Consider the following 22980-nt stretch of genomic DNA (forward strand, 5'->3'; position numbering starts at 1 on the left):
TTCCCAAACACTGTGTCGGGACCCATTTGTGGGTCGAAGACACGTTTTTATGGGTCACGAGTAAATATCGCTTCTAAATACAAAACATTTCATGAATTAAAAACATTCAATGATTTTTTCGAAATAATTTCATGAATTAAAACAAAATCTAAGAATTTCCATGAATTAGAAAACACATTTTAAGAAGTAGTGAAAATAGCCGATCTACAAGCTCACAACTTGTTGCACAGCTGTTGTGAGCTTGTGATCATGCTATTTTTACTAGTTTGGGTCCTGGGGAGACATTTTCTCCTTTCGGTCTCGAGCTAAAACGTTTGGGAACCACTGGCCTACTGTACACTAGTAGCCCCATTTAGAACCTCTCCCTCCGCTATGTAGCTCCGAGATGAGGTCCTACGTGGCCCGGTGCCGTTTGGGTGAAAAGTTTCCGCACATTTTCCACTTTACATGTTTCTTACCCCTTTCTGCACATCGTATCCGAAAAGTAAAGGTTTTCTGAAATGCTCTCAGATGTTTGAAATTTTAACGTACCATAAAATCTATCCAACGAGTTGAAAAAAAGCGTTTAATTCGCCTCTCTCCTCAGCCGGTTACATGTTTTTAAGACATTGCGCAAGAGTTGCGCCCGTAGAGATAACATTACTGATTCCCCTACTGGTCAAATGTTGAATTGCATCTTCTAATGCATAATATTATGGAACCGGCCGAGGAGAGAAGCGATTTAAACGCTTTTTTCAACTCGTTGGATAGATTTTATTGTACGTTAAAATTTCAAACATCTGAGAGCATTTCAGAAAACCTTTACTTTTTGGATACGATGTGCAGAAAGGGGTAAGAAACATGTGGAAAATGTGCGGAAATTTCTCACCCAAACGGCACCGACAAACGAGGAACCTCATCTCGGAGCTATTCAGCGGAGGGTGAGGTTCCGATTGGAGCTAACTGTACACCAACCCAGCCATCCATCTTCCACTAGGCCAGGGATTTCAGCTGAGACCATGGCATGGACCAGGAGCCAAAACACCCTCTGCTGTCCTTCAGCCAACTCAGTTCAACTTGATATAAGGAGCCAGTCAATTTTCCCAGTTATAGATGGCATGGCCTCATTCTTCACATGTATCCCCTCCGGTGTCCCTGTGCCCCTGCTTGTACAGCAGTTGTACTGTATTTGGAGAACAATGCTTCTGGATCCTCAGTGCAGAGGGTGACCTCCAGTGGTGTAAAAAGTACTCACATATTTTACTCAAGTAAAAGTATCAATGCCACAATGTAGAAATACTCTAGTAAGTCCAGAATTAAGTATCAAAGTATCAAAATGTATTTAAAGTACCAAAAGTAGAAAGTACTCATTACGCAGAATGTCCCATTTCACAAGTTTTCAAATATATAAACTGTATACAAATCTTTTGAAAATAGCAGATCTACAAGCTCACAATGCAAGCTTGTAAATCGGCTCTTTTCAAACGGCCGAAAGGGATATAGGGCTGAAGTGGGTAATGCATGTTTTGTAATAATAATCAAAATCTACAAAGTAACTAGTAACTTAAGTTTTCAAATAAATAGTGGAGTAAAAGTACAATATTTGCCTCCGAGATGTACACATGTCACGTATTTTTCTAAGTCGACAATTTCACTTGTGCGATTTAAGGCACATTTTCTCTATTACAATACCATTAGCAGAACATCCACCATCGGTAGCCAAGATAGACAAGGAGAGATGGAGTAGGATCAATCGCCCGATCAACTTTTATTTATTGTCCATGGAGTGGATGGATGGATGAGAGAGGAAGCCAGACGTAGATAGATAGAACACAACATCCATCTCCACCTATGCATAAAGGAAGAGGAGTTATTGATTGGGAGCTACTCAATCCAATGGCTTTGGAGGGTGATGCTGAACACGCTGTGATTCAAAACACAGGCTGCCTATTGATCCAGAACTGGTCAGTAGAGATGATTGGGCTCTCAGTCTATTGATCGCCTTAGTTGCAGGAGGGGAAGCTAGCTACAAATTACTGAACAGCTCTGATAAATTACACAAGAGGGAGGGAAAAAAAGGCATCGAGTAATATAGCCAACATAAAGGGAATCAGAGAAACTATTTGGATCTATTTCCCCCCCACCTCATTCAGGGTATGAATACACTCGATGGAATACATTTCAGGGTGATATGATAAGCAAGTAATGATTGCCAGCAGTCTGCAAATCCATAGAAAAGTAAAATAAACATTAAACTTTTTTTTAAGACAGCAACAGTGGTTTAAACGACTTTAAAGGACCCTAATTCCTTCCTCCCATGAATCCATTTGGTCAGGATACAGAGAATACATTCGTCCACATCCCTCTACAATGTAGTCTACAGGTATTCAACTCTGATGCTTTTGCTTCAAGCTGTCACAGAAAAATCAGACAACTTTGCACTAGATAAGATAGCATAGAAAAAAAGTAAAACTGGAGTAGCCTCAGGGTACATGGGACTGGAGGTAAGAACGTCTTTGATTTAGTTTCTCATACAACTGACCATCTCAAAGTAACAAGGAAATAACACAGTAGTTGAAACCAATAGTGCAGGAGACTCTATTTGACAGAGAACTCTTGAACCATAGGTCGAACAATTAAATCTTTTTTTACCGTACCTACCTCCTTGGATATGGTAATTTTCCACCCTGAATTGGAACTTGTAAAATACTTTTGATCTTGAATTATCTTGTTAGAATCAACTATAATCTGTTATCTGTACATGTTTTAAATATTTGTCTCATTTGCTCCAATTCACAACCTTCAGTCTTGATGTTTGAAGCTTCGGGTGGTGATTATCAAATTTGTTCACTTCAGCCCACAACCATGTCTTCAAAAAAAGTATTCAGAATGCAGGTTATCAACTCCTTTAAAGCAAAGACTTACCAAGATGTACCAAATAAGCAGTAGATCTTCAGATCGAGCTCAAACTAGGCCCAGCAAATTAGGCTAAGCCTCAGTTTTAATAAGGTTGGTTAGAACTATTCTTGACTCGATAAATAGCAGTATATCGTTGCTGTCAAGTCAAAACCTTGTATGTGCAAAACCATTTTTAAAATATAGATACACATACATACATACATACACACACACAAAACCTGTTCTCCAATGTAGTTATTTAGTCACAAGCTTGTGTTAGTACTTCATTGGTTCAATATTTATAAAACCCACAGAATCATATTTTTTGGGAAAATCTACAAGCTACCAACACATCACAATGCGCTGTGAGCTTGTTGTAGATGGTCAATTTTCGCACTTCTCTCTTCTACGATGAAGTAGCGCATTCATTTACAAAAGAACATAAAAAGTTGAAATATAAGGTTTCTGCCCGACAGCAACAATATGCAAGTTCTGGAAATAATTCAATGAAACACTGATGATTGTAGTGATTGCAGCCAAACTTGCAGAAAACTAAGGGAAATAGCAGCCATCTGGATATCTACCCCCACAAAAAAAAACACCATACAATATTGTCATCCTAAAAAAAGTTTAATTTTTGCACATTCTAGGACAGTGTAAAAATGATCATTAAAAAAAAAGAAATCAACATTCTCCCAGATTGTTGCAAGTTTTATGGCAAATATCAAAGTTCTAATGAACTCAGAAAAAAATGCTTATCATCTAAGTTCACCTAGACATGTAGGGCTTGAAAATCAAAGAGGGTTCCAGAGTGGCACTTGCAATACATTTTAAAAGAAAAGGGGGGGGTAAAAAAAAAAAAAAAGACAATATTTGAACATGCACATTTTAGGCGGCAATTTACTGCTAAAACTGTGTCACTGTAAAATCAAGTCTATAGTCCAAGGAGCTGATTTGCTTGGTGGACATGGGAGAGAACTCACCCATGTCCCTCCTCAGGAAAATCAGGATGAGGTGGGAACATCCGAGGGGGGTAAGACAGCGCTGAGCTGTTGACGTGACCTCCTCCGCACCGTTCTGATGGATTCTGGGGAGGTTTGGGGGACCCAGGCCATCCCTGAGCTACTCCCCCCACAGGTGTCACTGAGATCCACTTTGCTCCGGTTCCTCAGGCTACGACGCACGGAGCGCTGCCCCCTGGGTGCTATCGGTTTGAAGACATCCTCCACGTTGAAGTCGGCCTGCCAGGGAGCAAGATGTGAGCTTCCTGGCTGGTTGTCAGAACTGGATGAGTCCAGCTGACTGGTTGGTGGATTGGCTGGCGGTCCCGTTTCTCCCTGGACCAATTCACATTCTGTCTGGTTGGCTGCCACCTTACCCTCCCGCACGATGAGGTGATTTCCAGCTAGTCTCTGAACTGGGTTTTGGTGTGCCAACTCTGACATACTCACAGTGCTAGCGATTTCTACATCTAAGCAAGTGTCGACAGGTTCATTTAGACTTGGGTGGCATTCCTCATTCTTACCCCTCTCTGTGCATTGTGCATCTAGAACTGATATTCGGGGACACTGCTCATCATTGCAAACCTCAGTGTTCTCAGGTACACTCTGTCTGGAAAGGGACTCTGTTGACCCTTGGTTTATGGTGGCGTGGTTTTCACCATGTTCATGTCCTGTTGTTTCAGTCTTGGGTGGGCTCTGTAGATCCCCACTGAGCCAGGGATCAACAGGAACACTCACCTTTCTGCCCTTCCCTCCTCTACCTTTCACATTGTTGCGCTTCACCACCAACTTGGCATTGGAGCTCGGCATTGACCAGCTCCTGTTCTTGCGCGTTAGCTTTCCTATCCTGGGGGTAGAGGATTCAACAGGGGGCTTTTCCAACTGGTCTGTGGGACTGAGGTCCTCCGTCTCAACATTCTCATTATTGGCGGAGGAGCAGTCATGCAGCTCAGTGGCAGCTGTGAGGACTCCTGTAATGGGATCACTGTTGAGGAACTCTCCTTGAGTAGGAAGGGACAGAGTTGACTCTTCATTAGAGGCTGTGTGGAGGCAAGGAAAGGGTTGTGTTTAGGAGTGAGGTTACGGTTGGGTTTCAGGGTGGTGTGAGAGATCATGACAACAATCCCAGGACAGTGGTGTTCCCAAACCTTTCAGGCCCAAGACCCCCCAAAATAGTCATATTTGAACTGGGGACCCCCACCATGACAAGCACTTGAATATTGTGAAAATAGCCAAACTAAATGTAATTCCTACAATTCCATCTAAAATAGCCGATCTACAAGCTCACAACCCCTCACAGTGCGAGGAATTGTGACCTTGTAGATCTACTATTTTCACAATGTTTGCCTCTTTCTTACGTAATATTTGACAATTTGGTATTAAAAAGGTCTTAAAGGTCATTAAATTGTAACTTTAGAAATGTACAGATACCCTGTTTACTGTTGAGTGAGAAAACAATGTTGCACAGTCAGCTAATCATCTAGGGACCCCCAAAATAATTTGAGATTCAAACATGGGTCCTTGCGTGGTTAGCGCTGCACCACCAGGCACCCTAAACAAAACCTCTTCAACTAGTTAAACACATTTTTGATATAACATAACTGCATTTTAAATTTCGTGAACCACTTTATTTTGTTCTGGTTGCAGTATGCAATGGGCATTTCATTCTTTGCATTTCATGTCTCATCTTTAAAAGGAGCCCTTCTAAAAACAGCTTTGAACTTTGGAGTAAGGGGGTGATCACACCGAGACTCGTCGCTACAGATGCAGAGCCTTCAGAAACACCTTGGCAAAACATGGTCCGCCTGTGGAGCAGGACTGCCTGCATAACCACGTGATCAAATAAGGAATCATGGGTGAAAATTGATTCAGCAGACGTTGAGTCTCGAGTCTACTGGCATCAAAGGAAGGAATGGTGGAATGGTGCCACTCCATGCCTTGAGCTGAATTTACTTTATTCACCTAAAAAAACACTCAAAAAATGCGGCCCTACCATAGGAAAACAATGTTTTAGCTGGAAACGAAAGCAATGTTTTAGCTGGTAACGAGTTTCTAGCAATCGTGTATCAGTGTGATCGGCAGATAATGTAGACAGTAATACATGAGATAAGTGATACAGCAGATGTGCATATGAATTCTGTATACCTGTGCGTAGTGTAGCTAAGCATCCGGACAGGGTCTCTGTGACGGGGCTTAGGGTGGGGTCTTTGGAGGCATAGATTCTGGAGCCATACAGTGATCGGTCTACCTCCTTGGACCAGCGACGATTTGAGGCAGCCTTAAGAAGCAGAAGCTTTGTAACTTTACAGCCAGTCAGACATACACACACCCACACCCCTGACAGAGAGACTATAGCCAAATTCCAATACCAAACTCTCTGCTCACTCCGCACTTGGTCTTCCAGTTTTACCCGGAAATCATTCATGTTGCAAATGGTAATTTGCTTTTGGAGGAGCCGAGACCTTAGAGACAGTGAGCTCCCCAAGACGCTTTGAGCCAGGATGAGTGTACCAGTGAGTGTACAAGTGTTCACTTCAGCGCCGTTTGTCAACTCACCAGATGTGTTGACTGACTATCCGTTTTGTTATTGGACAGACCAGAGGATAGCCAGAGGAGCCGTGCAATGTTGCAGACTTCCAGAGTGCGCAAGTTATATAGTATTGGAATTTGGCTTATGAGATACTCTCAGAGAGATATTACATTACACTCAGTGGCTCAGGAATTACAGCAGTGACTTTGGTTCCCCACGGGTCTGTACTTGGGTGGGCCCTCATTTTTCCCCCCTGTACACCAAATCTCTTTGCTGAAAATAGCTATCTATAAGTGTGACGCATTGGGAGCTTGTACATTTTTGCTGAAATGTTCACCAAACATCTAGTATGAACTAGAATAGAGATGCTAGGTGGTGGTTGTGGTTAAATAAGTCGCAGGTCCCCATGTCATGTTGAACTTTGCAGAGAGAGAGGGGAGGGCCTTGGCTGACTCACCTTCATCTTCCCAGCGGCAGACTTGGCAGCTGAGCGCACCAATCTCTTCACAGGCTCACCACTGTCCTCAGGCTGCTGGAGAAATGGAGAAATTACACCAGGATGGATTATACACTAGTCATGTACACAAAAATGCAACATACACCACACACTTCCACCTATTATACAATATATGCATATATATATATACACACACACACACACACACACACGGATGCTGTCGAAAATGCCATTTCCTCTGGACTTTAAGGCTAGATCCCGTGGGATTACTCATTAGATGAGAGTGTGAGAAGTAGGGATGAGGTTTGATAGAAAGCAACTCATTTGGGGGTTTTGATAAATTTGCAACTGGGTCCTATAGAATAGGGAGTTGATCCCCATCTCTATAGTGATAAGACCCCACCAATTATCAGCCTCAGGTCTAATGGGTCAAGTATAATATTTATCAGATTGTTGAATTCAATTGATGGTAATACCAACTACTCAAATGGTATCAATAACTACTAGTCTGCAGCTGCACTAAATTGATTCTGTGGAGTGTCTCGGTGGTCATCAACAGTCAAACAGCATGTTATACTGGACAGCTCCCAGGTGTGAGTGTGTTACACACAAAGGACCATGTCTTACATTTCCACAGAAAGAGTGTGCAGGCTGATCCGACCCTCCCTGAATACAGCTGACCTTTCTTTTTCGGGTGGAACAGCGAGCTGGGTCTGGTAGTTCCACCACGTTCTCAGTCTCTGGTTGGGGATGGACTTTCGTCCCCTCTTGCATGCCAATCTCAGAGCCACAGGGCTCAGCCTGAGGCTCTGGGACAGAGTCTACAAGACAAAGACAAACGTTAATCTTGAACTGGAGATGCACTGCAAAATCATATGCTGGACCATAAAAACAGTCTAAACATTGACCCATTTTACACTCAGGAGTGCATTTGTTTACTAAACAGCTGGAGACCTCTACTACTGAATAAAAACTCTAGCAATGATTATTAAAATATACTGTAGATATTTAACACTTATTTTAACAAAATAATTTCCCTTATTGCACCTTTAACGATTAGCCAATCTACAAACTGATTAAACTACAAACACACCGCTAAGAAGCCCTCAGAAGAGGACAATTGACTAAAGTTGTCCAAAGTGAGCGAATATAAAATGCCATCACCTGTCACTGTGTCTGTGAGAGATTCTTTTTGGAAGGCAGCGTTTAAATCCAGCGGCTGGGCCTCCGACATGCCTTATGAAAACACAATATGGAGAAAGAGCTGTCACATCTAGCATGTTTGAATATGCTATACGATTTCTTCCATCATAGTAGCCACTGGCACCAACCTGTTTTGTCGGTCAACAAGTCATCCATATCATCCAGTGAAGGGAATGAAATCTAAGGAGCAGTAACAAAGCAGTCATTATTTAATTTATGCAGGAAAACTTTGTTTGCACTGTACATTATAGTCACATAAACTTACTCTTCTGTTGTCATAATACCTAATAGTCAAATATACAGATGATGCACAAATACAGACCCGGGCAGTGTGGCTTCAGTAACCAGAAGCACGTCAAAAGTGCACATTACAATTACCGGTATGTGTTTTTTAATTTAAGGCTTTGAACTGACACACTTACAAAGATTGAGCCAGTATGGATACAGTGCCTTCCTCAATAATACTAAATAGGACGCATAGCTGTGTGCATATATTGGCTGTTGTGGCAATTGAAATAAGCACCCTTTTATTCCTACGATGCAGTGTCTAACTATGATCAGGCCACCCTGGCACTTGGCCTTCTGTTCCAATTAAAGTACAAGAAAGCAGACATAAAAAAGTTTTTCCTTCTGACACTCCTACCTTTCCACATGTCTCCACACCATCCTCTCCACCAGTCCACGGTACCTTACGAGAACGAGTGAGCGAAAATGACAATAAAGGCGACGCTCCCAAGTTGAAGGGGCTACCGAGGTCGGGCTGTTCCGAGGGGGTGGCTATTCGGGGTTCACTCCTCTGGGGGGTCTTCAGCGCTGGACGGAGGCGGTCTCCCGGAGTGGCAGACCGGCCCGGGGTGGCCCCCTTCTTCAGTGGGGTGCTCGGGGGGAAGTTCCGGTCAAATAACTCCGGGGAGAGTGGCCCGCCAAAATGTACCCTTCTCTTCTGATTTGGATGTCCCTTTGCCTCAGCATGGCTTCCAGAAGAATCACTCTTGGCTGCAGAGAGACAAATGTGCTTTAGAATGTTACCAGCACACTTCACAGGGATTCTGTTGTGATCCATCAGAAACAAGTACCATTCTTAATCTAACGACCAACCATTCTTCTAAATTCATACAGTTTGGTGTGCTGCACACGAGGCTTGATTCGAAGCAGTAAATAAAACAGGATCCAACGGTGTCAAGTATGTCCACAAAGGAGAGGGCACACGCAAGGACGCATTGAACATTATCTAAATCTTAACTCAGCTGGGTGAATTAGGAGATGTCAGACTAAAACAAACATAGTAAACTTGTGCATGCCAAAAACTGCACCATGGTCGTTGCGCTGCTGCTGGGTGCTCAACACAGGTGAATGCCACTACCCAACATACACCTGCAATAACAAGACTAGACTTGTTGGACAATTTCAGCACCATAGGGAATGAACAGCAACAGACACACACACACACACACACACACATAAACCTTCTCTCTCCAATCCCTGCAAATAAAGGTTTAACTAACAATACGCACAGAAGGGAATGAGCAATATCACTTAAATTATTTTGTAAAAAGAACATGAACATACATCATAGGTTAAGTCCACAAGCCAACACACAACACAGACGTGTTAACAAGCCAAATAAGTTAAATTACACGCAATGAAAGCATACTAGTGCACGCACCACACAAAACAAATCAACTTGTTAATTGACTATTTTACTAAGTGACTAAGTAACTCACCACTGCATTTATACTAGGAAGGTGTTAACTAAGAACCGTCCACACCAAGCAAGATAACTAATGATAATTATGTGAGCATCGACACTCATGTTATATCAGACGTTATATAGTTGTGGTGTGGGCTGACACTGCCATCCACTTGAGCTAGAATTATATTTATAGCTATAGTTAATAAATGAATATATATTATGCAACATGATAAATATAATACAAATTCCCAGGGGAGTGTAAAATGAAATTGTTCTTCCCTAAAGTTATAATACTTGTGTGGCTACTTTTTCCCTGACGCGTGCGTTCACACGGGATCTCCCCATGGCACAATCACGTGAATATTGATTATATGCATATTCTTCACATTTATAGTCTACGAGAGCGTTGTAACCCCCCCCCCCCCCCTCCCCATCTCTCTCCCTGCTTTTTCCTATTGGCTTGTTACTCCATATCCTTATAGAAAGCCCTTTCCAATTTCAAAAACAAAACATTGCCATTCTTCCCGAGTATATACACTCCATAAAGCACTTACAGGGTTCCCACACATTTTTACCACTGAATTTCCAAAACTTTTCCAAGACCTTTCCAGAATATTTAACCCAATTTCCAGGCCTGTAGAACAATCATTTAGCGCAATAATGAGTCTCTTACTCCTATGTGCAATGCCCAAAGACAGGCAGTGTAGCAAAAATAAACCATAGAATGGTACAATTCCATTTTCGTGCCAAATTTACTAACTACGCATCACGCTGCAGCACATTGTGAGCTTGTAGATCTGTTATTTTTGTCACGTCCGGTATACATTAGGCTGCAATCACGCAGCCCGTTCAGATATTTTTTATATCATTACAAAACATATGTTGTGTAATGTTGTAGATGATTTGGAAGAAAATTGTATACATTAACAAAATCAATAGCCAAAAACAATACATAGCCAAATATTTTTCCAGGACCCTAGACAAATTCCAAATCTTTTCCAGGACTGGAAAAAGATTTTTCTAATTTCAAAATATTTCCAGGAATTTCATGACCGTGGGGACCCTGCACTTAGCTGTGCGTGGTAAATCTAAGGCTGGGGTTACAGAGACAGATAAAAACAGGTTGGATTCTCTGGTGTGAACCAATTAGAGAGGTGTGTGTTTACCTGTGGACTCCAACATGGAGGGAGGAGAGGGTGGCGTGGGCAGAAAGCCTGGCGCTGCTGCTGGAGCCTCAGGCAGTGGTCGGCTGAGACTTTGAACATGAAGTTCAAATGGAGGTTCCTGTCGGGGGATAGGCAGACAGCATGGGTAACATCTCTCAGTTTGGTGGGATTGTGAGACAGGAATGGAGGAGCATGTGGAAGATTTGAGAAAGCTTCAGAGAAAAGATGAGGCTACACTATAATTGTACGTTTTTAAATGTATTTATTATTAATACTGATGCCAGAATGTGATACCATCCTGTGCAATTTGAAAAAAGCATCCGTTTTCTTACATAAAAAGGTCCACAATCAAATAAATATAACCTTGAATGGACACAGTATTTCACTGCAATTTCCGGATGATGAGTTTCTTTTGATTTCATGGACTGAAACTGAAGTTAGCAGTAAACACTGTCTAGCAGCACAGTAGAGTTGCAGCAGAATAGACCATTTGGTGCCCTTTTAAAAAAGGTACGTTCATGCCTACATGATGATCAAATATGTTGGACTTCTGTTGCCGCCACTCTTCATAACACTCTGTGGACCAGTGCCAGGGTTAAAAGGATAGTTCACCCAAGAAATGACTATTTCTATCGTTTACTTACCCCGCGATGTCTTAATACAAGGATAATTTTTTGGGCGAATAGAAGAATCCAATAGATAGATATTAGATAGTCATTTCTTGGGTTAACCATCCCTTTAATAGATTGGCTAGTGTTTCCAAATGGCTAATTGTGGCTAATCCTCTTTTATTTATAGTAGTGTGCTGGACCTGGGCTACTCACACACACACAATGCCAGAGAGAAGGCCAGCAGAAAGAGAGCTAGCTCAACAGTGCAGAGTTATAAAAGGACTTTGATTTATATGCATAAGTAGCAGACACAGCAAGGCTGGGCTACATAGACTTGGCGCACCATATAATACTGTGTTGTTCATGTACGTGTACTTAAGTGCAGAAGCTTTTATTACAAAACAGTCTCATCAAGTGTCAGCAAGAACCCACAGTAGTAGCACTCAGCGTGCTACAGTGACATACCAACCAATCGGCGGATGGTTACATTTATACAGTTATGTGGCTGTGTTATGTGGATCTCATGCATTTTTATGCTTAGTGGGTTCTTCAATCAATCAATCTGAAATTTCACAAGGACATTGACCATTGCAGACCTATGCAGAAACTGACAAAGCAGATTTTTCAGGCAACAGTTATTTGACAATGTCTATAAAAAAAAAAAAATAGTTTTATAATTGTCATTGATTGATTAAATACTTTGACTTTTAAAGTAGGGAGTACAAGTTTTTTTTCTACACACAACAGCGAGTTGAGGAAGAGAAACTGCCACATGACAGAAGCAGAGCAGACATACCCAGATGCAACAAAGAATATGCTCTTGTACAGTGCCAGTGATGCTGGAAACAGGACAGTGGCATGAAGTGTTGCTGGCGTGTTGATTAGTAACCAGTAGCCACTGGTGTGGGTGAGGTTGTACATGGAAAATGATTGGGGGTTTTGGTGTATGCTGTTCAACGGCAGTGTGCAATGCAATGCCAAGTTAGTGACTTTTCATATGTGTACAATGTGTATCTTGGACTCCCTACCCGTGTCTTATGAGGGGTCCAAGACTTGAGCGGACAGGCCAGGAGATCACCCATCATGTGTGGCTCCGAGTTGAGACGGATGGGTTTGAAAAAAAACGTTTTCACCGTCTCATTTAGCGGCTTTGGTCCTCGTGTGTCAACCAGTGGTGCCTGTCCTTTATCAACCTGTGGGAAATCAATGAAATCAGTGTTTTTCCCTCTGTAAACAATCATTAGTGTTGTGCCACCTGAACCAGAATGCTGCCTGCATAAGCATGTAGCTAACATTTATATTTTTGTCATTTAGCCGATGTCCTCATCGGGATTTACACTGTGCGGAGGACTTGTATAGGGCTTTCTAAAGTCAAATCACATTTCAAGCACTTTCAAGATGCACACTCAATAGTCTCTTATTATCCCAGTTTCAGCAATATATTCAACTCACTGTTGTACCACCATTTGGATATTACAATATGTTCTAGGAGTCCACACCACAACGATTTAGATACTTAGTTACCCGAGTATTCAGAAATCAGCATTCAGACTTCAAGTACACACCTGATGTTAGAGATACCGTAGCACATTCAAATTTAAGCATTTCCATCACCCGTCAGGCTGTACAAACCCCTCAGCTCATCAGTCATAACAAATGATTCATCTACACAAGCTTCATCAGCAACACTTGTTCCCCACCCCCCCATAGACACTGGCCACTCTCCCAGCACTGCATTAGAACAACAACTGGCAACAAAAGGCACAGATGTGGAACCAAATGGAAAAATGAGGGCAAAGCACATCTGCTGGATAAAAGCCACAGAAGAACCGCTGATAAGGCCTGATGGCGCTTGTAAAGGAGCTCCGTTCAAAAATAGAAAAATAAAGCACAAAGGGATAAAGAGTCCACAAACTGAAAACTGGACCAACATCTATTATTTTAGATCTACCTCTCAAACCAATGCCCAGGGAAGTTCAGCTCAGGACACGCACACCATAGAAATCCTCTTACACAGGAGTTAAAAATAAACTGTTTCAAAGTAAACCAAGTGTACAGAGAAGAAAACTTTTAGATAAATTATTTACAATGGCCCACTTTAAGTAAAGTTTGCAGTCATAGTGAGGTTACCTCCTGTTCCTCCACCACACTGGTGTGCCGGAGGATAGGAGCGCCGGCCTCCCTAATCTCCTCCACACACTCCTTCAGAGGGGTCGTGTACCTCCTCTTCACAGGGGGCGGGCAGTTCTCCTTCCCTCCAACAGGGCTTCTCTCATCTGAGAGAGAAAGAGGGTGGGACGGAGAGGAACAGAGTAGAAACCACAAATAAGAGAAGAATTGCATCAGGGACAGAGAGCAAGAATTTTTATAATTTATTGTACCCACCCGTCAATACACACGTTACAAAATATTTTGGAATACAAAAGGGACCTGGGAGACTCTCCACTGTAAAATAATATAATAAATTTGAGAGACATTGAGTACGTTCAAAGTGAATGGAGAATAATAAAATGAAAGCCCCAAACAGCAACAACAAGAGAAGTGTGGAGATTTTACAAGCTGATGAGGCTGGTGTTGCATAAATGAAGGAATCTATAACAGTGTTTGTGCATTCTTGAATTCTCTCCTAATAAAAGTTGTTTATTTTGTTGTAAAGCAACTTTGGGTACTAAGAAAAGCGCTACATACATTTGTTGTATTATTATTATGCTTATGAGAATTCAATCATTGGTTCTGATGGAAGCCTCTATAGTGCATCAAAACATTCCTACTGGAATAGCACTCCTCTTCTCCAATGAGAAGAAAAGCCATTATTCTAATACACTAAAGGTGACTCTCCACCAAACAGACTGCAACAGACTGGTAGTGTGTTAGCAAAAGTTGGCATTTAGTTCATCACAAGCAGTCGGCCGATGTGCACATTGTTGTGCTAATGCCTTAGAGCTGGCAGAACTGGCCTGCAACATTTTGCCACCGAAATCGGTGCAGTGGAGAGCTGCCTTAAAGGAGGAGTTCACCCAAAAAAGTATTTATTTTTTATCAATTGCACACCCCATGAACTCATGAAGCCTTGAATACATGGATTTATTTTAGTTTTTGTCGCATTCCTAAGCCAATAATTTGATGCCCGGGTGTATTTCCAGTAGGAGACACAAATAATCTACTTTGTGTTCCTATCGGATACATTAGCCGGTAGGAGACAGGAATTATTAGCTTAGGAATGCGACAAAAACACAAATACATCCATGGAGTCAAGGCTTCATGGGGTGTGCAATTAATAGAAAATAAGTCATGTTTTGGGTGAACTACTCCTTTAAAGGGAAGATTTCACCAGAGAGATAATCTAGTGCAAAGATACCTCCTCCTGTATCTTTGTCCTCCTTTTGAACTGTATTGTAGCCCTCGCAGTCCTCTACATTCATCAGGGTCTGGAAGGCAGCAATCTTCTGCTTCAGGGTGGACGAGACTTTGGGAAGCAATGAGCTTCCTCTGTCCAGCTGTGGTGAAGCAGGATGGACAAAAAAATAAAATAAAGACTGAACAAAACGTGACAAACGAAGATAATTAACGGTGTCTGTCGGTACAAGCTGTTAAGCATACAAATATCTTTAGAAACATCCTTGCTATTCTCAATTGTCATTTGCCCATCGATTTGACTTTCACCTGTATAACAACTAAACATACTAAAAGGACAATTTAAAATAAATTGCATTTGTACAGTAACATTTGCACAAATAAAACTTTTTTTTTGTTTTGTTTTTATTACAGTTTTGAAACATTCCCAGTTATCTTTACCAGGAAAGCATCTGAATAAGTTGAATTGTTTGTGTACAAGTATAGACATGCATCAACAATGATTACTGGGTGGGACATCAGCGCAGTCCCCAACAGTCTACTCAAAAGCACACTGAGGTGTGACTCACTGGAGTGTGTGGAGTGGGAGGAGTATTCATTCTCTGCTTTGCCATGAACCGGATGAGTTCGTTCGTTTCTGGTGAGCCCCGGGCCCCGATAGCTGACCTCCGTCTCTTCTTCAGCTGAGCCAAACGAGTCTTGTCTGCAGTAAATAGAAAGCTTTGAATGTGATTACACCGCAACAGCATGCACATATTGATAGCACAAACGTGCAATGTTGATCATACAAATTTGTTTTGCGTTATGCTTTGTTTGTAGTTTATGAATGTCAAAAACTGTGGATCTGGATTGGTTTTGGTAGCCAGTGTGCTAGATAAGATCTAGCACATAATAAAAATGAGGCAACATAATTATCTCGTTACCTCATATTTCTCATTCTGTGAGCCAGCAGGAATGTCTCAGGACTAGGGAGATGCCAGCCACCCCTGGCTGCTTGTATAGCCTTGTTCTTTCAGGCAATACTAATACTTCATGACCATAGGTGAGAGTAGGGATGAAGACCTGTTGACCTGTAGATGGAGAGCTTGGCCTTCTGGCTCAGCCCTTTTTCCTCACAACAGTGCGGAACAGAAAACTCAGCAGCACCACTCCTGCTGCTCCGATTCTTATCAAATATATCGTCTTGACATCCGATTCGGAGGATGGAACAGTCGCTTCTTACATTTTTTATTGTAAAGCCCTTTCAATAATTATATTGTTATTTTTCATCATTTTATTCCCTTGTTTCACATTGCATTTTCTATTGATGGCTTGATGCTAGACATCATTGATTAAGCCTTGTTTTAGTATATTTTATTGTTTGCCAATTGTATTTTACCCTTTCGATACACTTGTTTTTGCAGGTGCACTGCACATGCACATATCTGCTGACATGTACGTGACGTTTATTAAATATGGCCGTTACATTTTTTGGAAAAAGATTGCCTAGGGGAAACCCTGACTTATAACCCCAAGTTTGTCTTCATGTTTATTTACTATGAAATGACAATGAATGAAGGAAATGACCTGTGGCTCTCACCTTTGTGGCTTGAAGATGCTGGGGTGAAACTCTGGGTGGAGATGCCAAACTGAATAGGTGTAAGAGAGAAATCCAGTGGGGATGAGGCATCACCCTCACCCATGGGTGGGTCTTCTACACCGGCCATGATCTACAGCAACATAAAACACTTGAATGACAGTCTCATGCAAAAGGTTATAGTCAAAACAGAATTATCTTTTAAAATCTTGTTTGGTTTACATGTTGATGAGTATACATCCTTCTATGAATTAGGCTAATCTCTGTGTGCACGCGTTTGACTGAGTTTGAATGCGTGTCCTTTGGGTATCTCGAGAACCGTCTGTCTGACGCTGTCACGGGTATGGCAGGAGCCGAGGAGTGCAGTGCCTGGTGTGAAGTCGGACATAAAAGGAACACAGACAGAAATGTCTGCGTGTGTGTGTCTGTCACAAAACTCTAGAACCACCCCACCGATCAACTTCAAACTTGCTCAGAGAGTCAGTTGCTGTGTGTATCACCAGCAATCATCATGATTTGTGTGCATGGGGATCTCATCTTAAGCAAGCTTAGTGCTTAATAATGAGTCTTCCAGTTTAGTACCTTGTATTGTGAATTTGTACTTCCATGTACTGATTTTCTCATGTCTTACTAAATAAAGTACATCAATCAATCAACCAAGGACCCGGGGGTGTGTTGGACCAGCGGTTGTTCAGAACAGAAAATCCAAATATCTGTCTGTCTGTCCACTTGCGTGTCCCGTTTAATGCACATAATGAGATCTCTGCACCTGTCTGTGGCCCTTGTATGCCCACATATGGAGATCGATATGTAATGATAATGGGTACTGTACTAAGTAGTCGGACAACAGGTGCAACGGGTACAGCATAATCGGAGGGGCATGTGTTCCCAACAGGCATTGCCCTAGTAGAGAAATAAAACCTATTTATATATTTGAATATGTATTAAACAAAGCAGTTTATATAGCTAAGTAATTGTATCAACCAAGTAGTAAGCTCAGCAGCATGGGAGAGTAGTGTAGCATGCAAAACATTATAGATATGAGTGTAACGTACCACACTCACACATAATAGATACATTAATCTGCTATTGAAATGTAAAGCCCACAGAGTATGCATTAACTCTACAGTACTGTTATCAATAAAACATGGTTAATAGATATACTGGTAGATTGAAGAGAGAACAACAATGATAATGCCTCACAGAAAATAGGATAGGGCTACCAGGTAAACAATGAACCTAGCATCGGTCTGGATGGTATCGTTTACATTGTATCTAATGTTATTATGTCCTGAGTTAGTTAGTATGCTGCTTTTCGCGTGAGTTGGATCCGTTCAAACAAAGCCAACGTTATATTCAAATAAACGTGCCGTCCACAGTCAAGACGATGAAGCGCAGCCCTGTTTGTTATTAACAACATGCTAAGCTAAGCTAAAAACTATCAAGGCATTCGAACTTCATTCCTGTCGTAGAAACAACGCATGCCAGACACAAGGAGCTATAACAAGGATTTGTTGTAGATTCACTAGATTGTATATATTATTATTATTTGAAATATATATAACAACAATGCTGACTCTTGCTGAGCAGCTAAACTAACGTTAAGTACGTTCAAATTTGGCTCCTCAGACGAACAACCAACCAACTGTGGAGGACGACGTAAGATCCGTCCGCACAAACTTCTGAACCACAACAACAAATATTTACCATTTCTATATTCTATACAAATCTATTATAATGCAAACGTATACAAACGTGGCAGTGATGATAACACAGCATTATTTAATACCTGAGGAAGGAGGATAGCAGCACAGAACGTAGTCGGTCGTAGGAATTTTGATTTCCTCGGTTTTAAGCAGCGCCCGGTGGTGACCTTTGTTGCCAGATTTTGCGAAAGAAATAAGCAACCACAAACCTATGAAAACAAGCCTAAAATAAGCGAGCCATTTTTATTGGCTATTTAGAAGGAAGAACATTTGAATATTTTTTTGAAACATTTTAACAACACAAATCTTGTATGGCATAAAATATTTTAGAAATACATATTAATTTGGGAGTCCTCCGTCCTTGACTTGAAAATGTTAAACACTGGTTTAAACAACATTAAGAAGCAAGACCAAATAAGCAACTACACTTCATATAAGAAACAAGCCCAAAAAAAACAAACCCGCTAGCCACAACTAGCAATATTTAAACAACATTGCAGAAAAAGAAGCCCAAATTCGCTTATAATCAGCGGACATGGCAACACTGGCGGTGACTCGAGGAGAGGGGGTGGGGTTTTAGCTCTATGGGGGCGGGACTCAGTTTGAAGCAGCCAATAGGAGGTCGGTTAACATGTGTTCATTGGCCTAGAGAGGATACGGAAACTGTGTGTGTGCGTGTGCGTGCGTGTGTGTGTGTGTGTGAGTGTGTGTGTGTGTGTGTGTGTGTGTGTGTGTGTGTGTGTGTGTGTGTGTGTGTGTGTGTGTGTGTGTGTGTGTGTGTGCGTGCGTGCGTGCGTGCGTGCGTGCGTGCGTGTGTGTGTGTGTGTGTGTGTGTAAATTATAGTAACACATGGAGTATAATAGCCTATTATGTATCCCTTCTTACTTGATATGCATCAAATAAAATAAAAAAAACATGTGTGAATCATTCATACATATACATAATGAATGTATATTACTGTACTGTAATATAGCATATATGTGCATATATGGGCATAGCAGTCGGATCTGTGGCTCTGGACCATACGCTCTGGACAAACAGGATCTCTGAATCTGTCAGTCCTTGTCCCTTTTATGCCCATATTTGGAGATAGCTGATCCTCATATACTGTATGGGCATGCCCTATTTTGTGCCCATATATGGAGCTGACCGATTTGTTTGCGGCTGATGACACACTGAGGTTAGTTAGACAACACACTTTTGGTCGTAGCTGCATTGGGAACTCCTCATATGGTTATGGCTGAGTCAGAGTGACGTCAGAGGTCCGTCCACCCACCCGCCCTCATTATGTTACTATAATAACACTGTGAAAAGAGGGTCTTCCGTTGTAGTCTGGGATCAAGTCAGATCTGGCCTGTGACACGAGGTTGTTGACCTAGTCTCTGAGCCAGACTGTTGACAATTTCCAAATTCTTCCGTCATAATACAGTCTGTAGGCAACGTAAGTGCTAGTTAAATTGATCCGAGTAATCGAGTGATAATTATAACTTTATTTTTGTACACAGCACCTTTCAAAAACAAGTTACAAAGCTTTACAGTAACAGAAGTGGCAAAAAATAGAAGGCCAAGATAAAATAACATAAAGGTTACAACAGTTCATCAATAAAGAAAGAGCTGTAAAGTGAGTTTTAAGAAGAGATTTAAAAGAGGATACTGAGTTTGCTTGCCCGAGATCCCAGGCAGGGAGTTCCACAGCCGAGGGGCCCTTACGGCAAAAGCCTGGTCACCTTTAGTGACAAGTCGAGACTTTGGAACCATCAGTAGGGCATTGCTGGATGATCTCAGCCAGCGGCACGGCTCATAGGGAGTTAAAAGATCACAGAGATAAGCAGGAGCCTGACCATTCAGGCCTTTAAAAACAAGTAGTAAAATCTAAAAATCAATTCTAAAACTAACATGTTGTTGTAACTAGTGAAGGGCAGCAAGGACGGAAGGTGGAATGTGCTGTGTGAAGAGCGTGGCAGCAGTATTTTGTATCAGTTGCAGTTGTTAAATATTTGACTTGCTGATACCCGAATAAAGTGCATTGCAATAAACAAGTAAATAAAAGCATGGATAATCCTTTCTAGGTCTGCAGCAGTAAGGAATGACCTAACTAGTGCTAGTTGTCTCAACTGGGTAAAGCAGAATTTAACCACTTTGGTCACCTGCCAAAAGACAGCTCTGTCTCAAATACTTTTTCAAAGATATGATTGTTATTCATATAAGAAATAAGTTGCGTGCAGACAAACTTTTCTAAAGTCTACGATAAAAATGGCAGCTTGGAGATGGGTCTAAAATGACTTAAAATAGATGGGGTAGACAAGTGGCATGTTTAGAATATGAGGGGAGGATACCAGTAGACAGTGAGCAATTTATAATGGATAAAAGGTCTGGACCATCCGTCTGAAATACAGCTTTTAAAAAGCAGGTGGGCATGCAGTCTGAAGGGCAGGTAGATGATATGAAAATGCAATGGTGCATTCCAGGGTTAACAGGAAGATTTGACTGAAGTGAGTAAATGTTGAAGGTGGGCAGGAAGGAATTAACGTCAATCTCTCTAAAGTCAGTGTTAAAATGCTTCCAAATCTCCACTACCAGTAGGAGATTTACTTGGAGTAAAGCGAGTGTCAGTGGTCCAACACTGACCTGGGATACAGTATCCCTGCTGATAGGCCATTTTCTTTCTTCTCTATCTCCTTGAAGAAGGACCCCCCTATCTCCCGGTGAGAAGCTTGGACTGTGAAGGGTATAGTTTGAAGTGAGATCAACAGCATGGGCACCAGGGCCTCTTTTAGAGGTCCTTAAGGCCTTTTCCTGTTTTGTTTTTTTGCAGTGCTGGTAAGATCAGATAAGGTGCTGCCCTTGCAGAGAAGTCCCAGATGAAGCGCTGATACACTTTTCCTGAAGTCGGTGTATGTGTATGTTAACGCTAAAGCCCATAGAAGCTCTGTCAAAAATATGGCAGGTAGTAGTATGGGTTGATTGATTTACTGGTTTATGATGATTCTGATATAGGCCTAATCATTCTCTACTCATGTATGAATCATTCATACACACATACATAATGAATGTATTACTATAATGCATGTAACTGAAATACATTTTGATGAGGAGTTTTTTTTTACCAAACTCCTCCTCTAGTTTTATTTCCAAAGCTTGGATAATTGGGCACTCTAGGCTATGTAATTATAGTACACTAGAGGTTCAGACTGCTATGCGGCCCTCACACCTACAGTACATTGCACTGCCGATCCGACCAGTAGGTCTCAATCATAGTGTTGGGGGCTTGTCTGTCTGTTTCTGTCGGTCTACCTGTTTCCCAGTCTCTGACAAGCACATTTATAGTGAGCAAACACCACTACCCAGGTGCACGCCATTACGACTAAGTAATGAAAATCAATTCAATTTGATGTTTTGCGAATTAAGAAATTAACAACTTCCCTTTGAGCAATACAGCTGGACTGAGAGAATACACTGGTCCCCTCTCTGCTACCTTGGATCCATCTGCTCTCCTGCACTCTTATTACAAACAAACACAGCTGGAGTTCAACTGGTTTCCCTCTCCCAGTCTGTTCGCTGACAGCTGACCTGGTAATTACCTTCAAACCATCGATCTGGCAGGCAGCTTTCTCTCACCTCCTCTCACAGACTGTTTACATTGCAGGAGGTTACACAGGGTGACAGAGCAGATTGTTTCAAACATATATCATAAGAAGGGGATTGGCTTTGGACCGCAGAGGCACACTGTTACATGGGAATTGACTTCCTTCATTTGCCAAGCTCTCTTTCTCTGTTATCTCACTGTACATCAAGCTCTTCCTGTTTATGCTCGACTTTTCCCTTGCTTACGCTTCACACGTGCATCCATCTGACTGACGCAAGCAGACACGCACGCACGCATGCACACGCACAATACGAAAAATACACATATTGATCATGCTCACTCACTCTTAAATAATCACATCCACAAACTCACTGACAAGTCACACTAATCAAATTCTTCACTGATGTGTGTATGGGTGTGTGTGCATGTGTGTGTGTGTGTGCGTGTGTGTGTGTGTGTGTGTGTGTGTGTGTGTGTGTGTGTGTGTGTGTGTGTGTGTGTGTGTGTGTGTGTGTGTGTGTGTGTGTGTGTGTGTGCGTGCGCGCGTGCGTGCAAGACTTGGTTGCTGCAGCCCAGCTGACAACAATGATATGTGGTTGCAACACTCAGCCATTCTCCACAGCTGGGGCTGTCTACCACATGAAGCAAGTTTCTTTCTTTTGACACCCAGTCACAAGCCACACTAGTAAACAACACAAGACTTGACAAACACAGTCTGTGCTGTAGCAGTTTTGAAATGAGCATTAGACACACTCTGTATTGGAGAGTTGCATACAATGCTTTGTACAGTTGTAAACCATTTTCTACATTCTACACCTTGTGATCGAGAGTTGCGTTAATGAATGCATTATAAAACAGTGATCCATTGGTTTGCATCTGAATGCTGCATTTCTCACAAATTCCATTATAGCAACTTGTTTAAAATGTAGCACAATCCATAACATGTTTACAATATTTAAAATAACTTTGTACAACAGCTCTGATACATTGTTACTAGTTTGACATATTCCCAAACAAACAAACAAGCACACACAAATTGAGTAGATCTCTATTTTTATTCATGTATATATACACATATAAAAAATAAGGACATATGTACAATGATAATAAATATCAACATGTTTGTACAAGCAAAATAAGTTACTTAACATCCTTTAAAAACAAAACATAAAAGATCAATAACAGACAAGCCAAAAATTGAGCAAAAATAAAAAATAAG

The 22980-nt window shown here is 41.6% G+C and overlaps 1 protein-coding gene across 2 annotated transcripts; it reads right to left on the minus strand.

The window, feature by feature from the left end:
• Positions 1–3406: 3406 nt before the first annotated feature.
• Positions 3407–18336, minus strand: cdca2 (cell division cycle associated 2). Of its 2 annotated transcripts, none has more exons than XM_084055917.1 (14): positions 18258–18336; positions 16472–16601; positions 15462–15595; positions 14897–15035; positions 13669–13814; positions 12567–12731; positions 10928–11045; positions 8712–9064; positions 8197–8248; positions 8030–8101; positions 7493–7686; positions 6866–6937; positions 6024–6156; positions 3407–4918 (listed from the first exon to the last, which is right to left on the minus strand). In XM_084055917.1, the coding sequence occupies exons 2-14, from the start codon at positions 16596–16598 to the stop codon at positions 3882–3884; spliced, it is 2742 nt and encodes a 913-aa protein (XP_083912043.1). In that variant the 5' UTR covers positions 16599–16601; positions 18258–18336; the 3' UTR covers positions 3407–3881. The 2 variants fall into 2 exon arrangements, with proteins under 2 accessions (XP_083912043.1, XP_083912042.1); XM_084055916.1 differs by having other exon boundaries at positions 6866–6940.
• Positions 18337–22980: the final 4644 nt, after the last annotated feature.

Source organism: Gymnoscopelus microlampas (assembly GCF_963454915.1).
Source record: "Gymnoscopelus microlampas genome assembly, chromosome: 4".
NCBI classification, from domain to species: Eukaryota; Metazoa; Chordata; class Actinopteri; order Myctophiformes; family Myctophidae; genus Gymnoscopelus; species Gymnoscopelus microlampas.

What these genes read in the sequence shown, in the direction of transcription:
- cdca2 (XM_084055916.1), bottom strand. Translation starts at nt 16,598, where the DNA reads ATGGCCGGTGTAGAAGACCCACCCATGGGTGAGGGTGATGCCTCATCC. An exon ending in GTGTGGAGACATGTGGAAAG is followed by an intron (nt 8,249 to 8,711) that starts GTAGGAGTGTCA and finishes ACTGCTCCTTAG; the next exon opens with ATTTCATTCCCTTCACTGGA. An exon ending in CACACTCTTTCTGTGGAAAT is followed by an intron (nt 6,941 to 7,492) that starts GTAAGACATGGT and finishes CCATTTCTCCAG; the next exon opens with CAGCCTGAGGACAGTGGTGA.